This window comes from Echinops telfairi, unplaced genomic scaffold (assembly GCF_000313985.2).
Source record: "Echinops telfairi isolate 266 unplaced genomic scaffold, ASM31398v2 ScPeMD7_7459;HRSCAF=8497, whole genome shotgun sequence".
NCBI lineage: Eukaryota > Metazoa > Chordata > Mammalia > Afrosoricida > Tenrecidae > Echinops > Echinops telfairi.
Window position 1 is genome coordinate 2258522 of NW_022111359.1, and position 4832 is coordinate 2263353.

Here is a 4832-nt window from a genome sequence, read left to right on the forward strand (position 1 = left end):
CAGTAAGAGCAGATATGAAGAGACCCATTTGAATTATGGCGTTCTGAAGACAACTGACTGTACCACGGACTGGCAGGAGAATGCACAAATCTACTTGGGAAACTGTATAGCCAAGTTGCTCTTTAGAGGCAGGAATGGAGAGACTTTCTAGCCTGTGCTTTGAAACATGTTCTCAGGAGAGACCAGTTCCCAGAGAAGGATGTCATCCCTGGTACAGTTGAGGATAAAAAGAACACCCTTAATGATTAGATGATGGGGGTGGGGGGTGGGGTCTGCAAGGGGCCAGAAAAATAACCCTGATTGTGAGGGTGGTGCAGAACAGACGCTTGCTGCCTTCTACTGTACGGACTCGCAGTGAGGTGGAGCAGACGCCCTCCCTGACGCCTACTCTCACGTCTTCCCAGCTGCGAGTAATCACAAATGCGTCCGTTTATCCCAATCAAAAGGCCTGTCCCGGGAACTGCCGGACTGCACTCTTCGACGCTGATTCCAAATAGGACAGGTAGCTTGTTGGGACACCCCGGTGGTGCAGTGGAAGTGCTTGCTGTTTGACCACACCAGATGGTCCATGGGAGAAAAGGTGGCTGCTTGCTGGGACACCAGGGGGCAGTTTTACTGTTTCGTGACACAGTATTAAACACAGCAGATGGAAAGCACCTGTCCCATTTTCCATCCCACCTCTGTCCAGGAAGGACAAAGCTGCCCACGCCTGTTTAGCTGATGAATGGCACCTGTTGAGCAGGTTGATCTCGGCACCCCCCTCCCTCATCTGCTCTTGCCCTAGAGGCGGCTGATCTCTAAAGGTTCTAAGAGTCTGTGGAGCAGCAGCACCAGGTTCAGGTCAAAGGTAATGCGACCCTGGTGTCAACAGGAGTTAGGGACACGTTGACCCGTGCATGTCTCTTGGTGGGTCACCCAGGTTGCACTGTGAATTGCAGGTCGGGAGGTTGGAGGGATCTGTGGCAACTGGGGCTCCGGCCAGCTGGGCAATGAGTAACCAGGGATATGAAAATGGGTACCCCGTGTACAACAGATAGAAACTAGGTGGTCTTGTACCATACCCAAAATTGTTTTCTTATCAGAATCCGTGGCAGTCATTCCATTGAGGCTCTTTTTGGCTTAAAACTATTTGTAGACGGTATTCCTGACCTTTGCACCAGAGAAATCAGCCCTGGGTAATTGATCTGGAATCTCCTTGTGATGTTTCAGGATGTCAGAAACCTTCAGCCTTTACGGCAAGAATGCAAACAAGTAGAAGATGAGCCACCATGCTGATCGACTGAAACATGGGGGACGAGTTTTCGGACCAATTCTTTCTCCTGAAATCACATAATTACCAAAAGCAGGCCTGTGTGTGTGGAAATACAGGATCTAAGGTGCTGCTTGACTCTAAATGTCCTGCTGCAAGGGACATATGTGGATCCATGTAGACATCCAGTTTGAGCTACAATTCCATATAAAACCTACTTTCCACATGGACATTTGCACAGGCCTGGTAAAGTAGGAATCATAATTGGACAAACAATACCAGAGACAACAACAGGGCACGACTGAACCGTTAGTACTCTTCAGTACTTCACACGGGTGTTGTCAAGAAAATGATTTACAACGATGGCTAAGAGAAATGACCTGGAATTTGTGATGGGATACCTAGAGATGTCTGAGTTTTTATGACTTTTTAAAAATAAAAATCTTGTTAGATTAATATCTTATAGGAGCAAAAAAAAAAAACCCAAAACAAAACACCCCACCCCTCAAAGCTCACGCGGATCAACTCAGAGCAAACCTGTAGGCCACAGCAGAATTTCCCCTTCAGACTTCTGAGATAAAGGGAAAAAATTGGGGTGCTGTGAGCAAGGCAAGAGCACCTGCTGTTTTCTCTTTTACATGAGCTGGGCTGCTAACTGCACGGTCAGCAGTTGGAAACCACCAGCCGCCTGGTGGGAGGACAGGGTTTTCTACTTCCGTCAAGGGACAGCCTCAGAAACCCACAAAGGGCGTTCTGCCCTGTCCTTCAGGTTGCTACTTGTCAGCGTCATCTCGATGGCGGTGAGGAGGCAGGGCAAAGTACTGGGAAGTTTGATCCTATGCTCAAATTATTGAACATAAAGAAAATTATCTGAAATGTGAAGCCTCAACTAATTCGCAATAAAAAGTTAAAAAATTATTCATGGAAACATGAAAAACAAAACAAAATGAAAGAAAACCAAAAACCACGCTTCACAATAACCATAGTCTTGAGGGATATTTTTAATCAAACATAAGAAATCAAGATCGGGAGTGCCATGATGATGTCCGTCCAAAGCCACAACTGAAAGGTACTCTGCTTTCAGTCACAGTGTTTGAGGTCGCTGAGAGGTACTGAGCAGAAAACGAGGGTTCCCTCATCTTTTAAAATCATAGGGTCAATTTCTAGTGCAACAAATGACACTTTTTTTTTTTTTCCAATGACACATTTTTAAGAATTCCCAAACTGAGACGTTTCTAGGTTGCTTACACAAGATTTCAAATGCCACTGGTCATTTATTAAAAAGAGGTAGTAATTCATGAAGACTTATCATATGAATGAATCCTCACCACCTTGGATAATACCGGGTGAGAGCAAATACTTGCCCTTAATGCTACTTCTACTTGATTTCTATTGTATGTACTTTCAAGTTTTCAAAAAGATACAGGATGCCTGAAGGGTTTCTAACATCAGTGTATGCTTGGTTTTTTGTTTTTTTTTCCTAATTGTTTCATATAGTTTCTTTTTTATGTATAAGAAAGAGCTTTATATTAAGTAGTAATTATATATCAGTCATACAGTTTCTAAAAGGTTAGGGAGAGCAAAGTTTCCTATTCCACACAGATACAAAGCCTCCCCCTGCACTTCCACTGAGACTCTGTCTAGTGAGAAATGAGGAAGCAATAAAGGCATTATCATACTCCTTGCCTTTTTGTCTCTATAGAACACATCATGTGTCTTTGAAGGAGCAAAGGGTTCCTCGCATCCTTTTGCACACAAGACCTCTCTGTACTGTGAACTACTTTGTGTCAAGTCAGGGATACAATCCAACAGTAGTTCCCACCTTCCTTACATTTAAAAGCTTCTCTGCCATGTGCGTTCTAGGTGTTTTGAGATTTGAGGACTGAGGGCTTTCTCCCATTTCTTCCATTCATGAGGCCTCACTCCATGGTGAATTTTTCTGTTCCATCAGGGTCGAAAGATCATTCAAGGCTCTTTCCACATCGCACATTCCTAAAGCCTCTTCCCCTGTGTGTTTTTTCTTATGTTGCAAGAGTGCCGAAGGCCAGCTAAAAGTTTTCCCACACTCTTTACACTCATAAGGCCTCTCTCCACTGTGTGTTTTGATGTGTTGGGCCAGGGTTGACGTGTATTTAAAAGCTTTGCCGCATTCTTTACATTCGTAAGGCCTCTCTCCACTGTGTTTTCGCTCATGTTGTGATAGTGCCGACAACCCACTAAAGGCTTTCCCACACTCTTTACATTCATAAGGCTTCTCCCCACTGTGTTTTCGCTTATGTTGGGACAGGGCTGAAGGCCAACTAAAGGCTTTCCCACACTCTTTACATACATAAGGCCTCTCTACACTGTGTGTTTTGATGTGCTGAGCCAGTGTCGCAGTGTACTTAAAGGCTTTCCCACACTCTTTACATTCATAGAGCTTCTCTCCACTGTGTGTTTTGATATGTTGAGCCAGGGTGGACGTATATTTAAAGCCTTTCCCACATTCTTTACATTCATAAGGCCTCTCCCTACTGTGTTTTATGGTATGTTGAGCCAGTTTTGAAGAATATTTAAAGCCTTTCCCACAGTCCTTACATTCATAAGGCCTTTCCCCACTGTGTTTTATCTCATGTTGCGACAGGGCTGAAGGGCAACTAAAGGATCTCCCACACTCTTTACACTCATAAGGCCTCTCTCCACTGTGTGTTTTGATGTGTTGGGCCAGGGTGGACGTATATTTAAAGACTTTCCCACATTCTTTGCATTCATAAGACCTCTCTCCACTGTGTTTTCGCTCATGTAGTGACAATACTGAAGGCCAGCTAAAGGCTTTCCCACACTCTTTACACTCATAAGGCCTCTCCCCACTGTGTTTTCTAATATGTTGAGTCAGTTTTGAAGGATATTTAAAGCCTTTCCCACAGTCCTTACATTCATAAGGCATCTCTCCCCGGTGTTTTATCTCATGTTGTGATAATGCTGACAAGAGACTAAAGGCCATCCCACATTCTTTACATTCATAAGGCCTCTCTCTCCTGTGTATTTTGATGTGTTGAGTCAGGGTTGAACTGTACTTAAAGGCATTCCCACATTCTTTACACTCATAAGGCCTCTCTCCACTGTGTTTTATATTATGTTGGGCCAGTTTTGAAGGATATTTAAAGCATTTCGCACATTCCTTACATACATAAGGCTTCTCTTCATTGTGTTTTAGCTCATGCTGCCATAATGCTGACAAGAGACTAAAGGTTTTCCCACATTCATTACATACATAAGGCCTCTCTCTACTGTGAATCTTTCTGTGTTTGCTGAGTGTTGACGAACAATTAAAGGCTTTTTCGCATTGCATACATTCATAAAGCCTTCCTATACTGTGGCTTCTCACATGTTTTGAGTAGGGTGATGAAAACCTACAGGGTATCCCACAATCTTTATGATTACAACATTTCCCTCCATTAAGTAATTTTGAATGCGATGTTAGATAAGAGGGACAAATGCAAGTGCCCACACAATCCAGGCAAGCTTTGTGCCCAGCGTGTGATCTGGTGTGATGAATGAATGTACTATTCCCGCCCTCCTGAAAGCCAGCGTGTGATCTGGT

The 4832-nt window shown here is 43.9% G+C and overlaps 1 protein-coding gene across 2 annotated transcripts in view; it reads right to left on the minus strand.

Moving 5' to 3' along the window:
• Positions 1–2232: 2232 nt before the first annotated feature.
• The window catches only part of LOC123522793 (zinc finger protein 345-like), a 14532-nt gene continuing 11932 nt past the window's right edge, over positions 2233–4832 (minus strand). For both annotated transcript variants that reach the window (XM_045300171.1, XM_045300172.1), the window contains one exon: positions 2233–4827. In XM_045300171.1, the coding sequence (XP_045156106.1) occupies positions 3159–4827 (1669 nt within the window). In that variant the 3' untranslated portion in view covers positions 2233–3158. The remainder of the gene's footprint in view (positions 4828–4832) is intronic.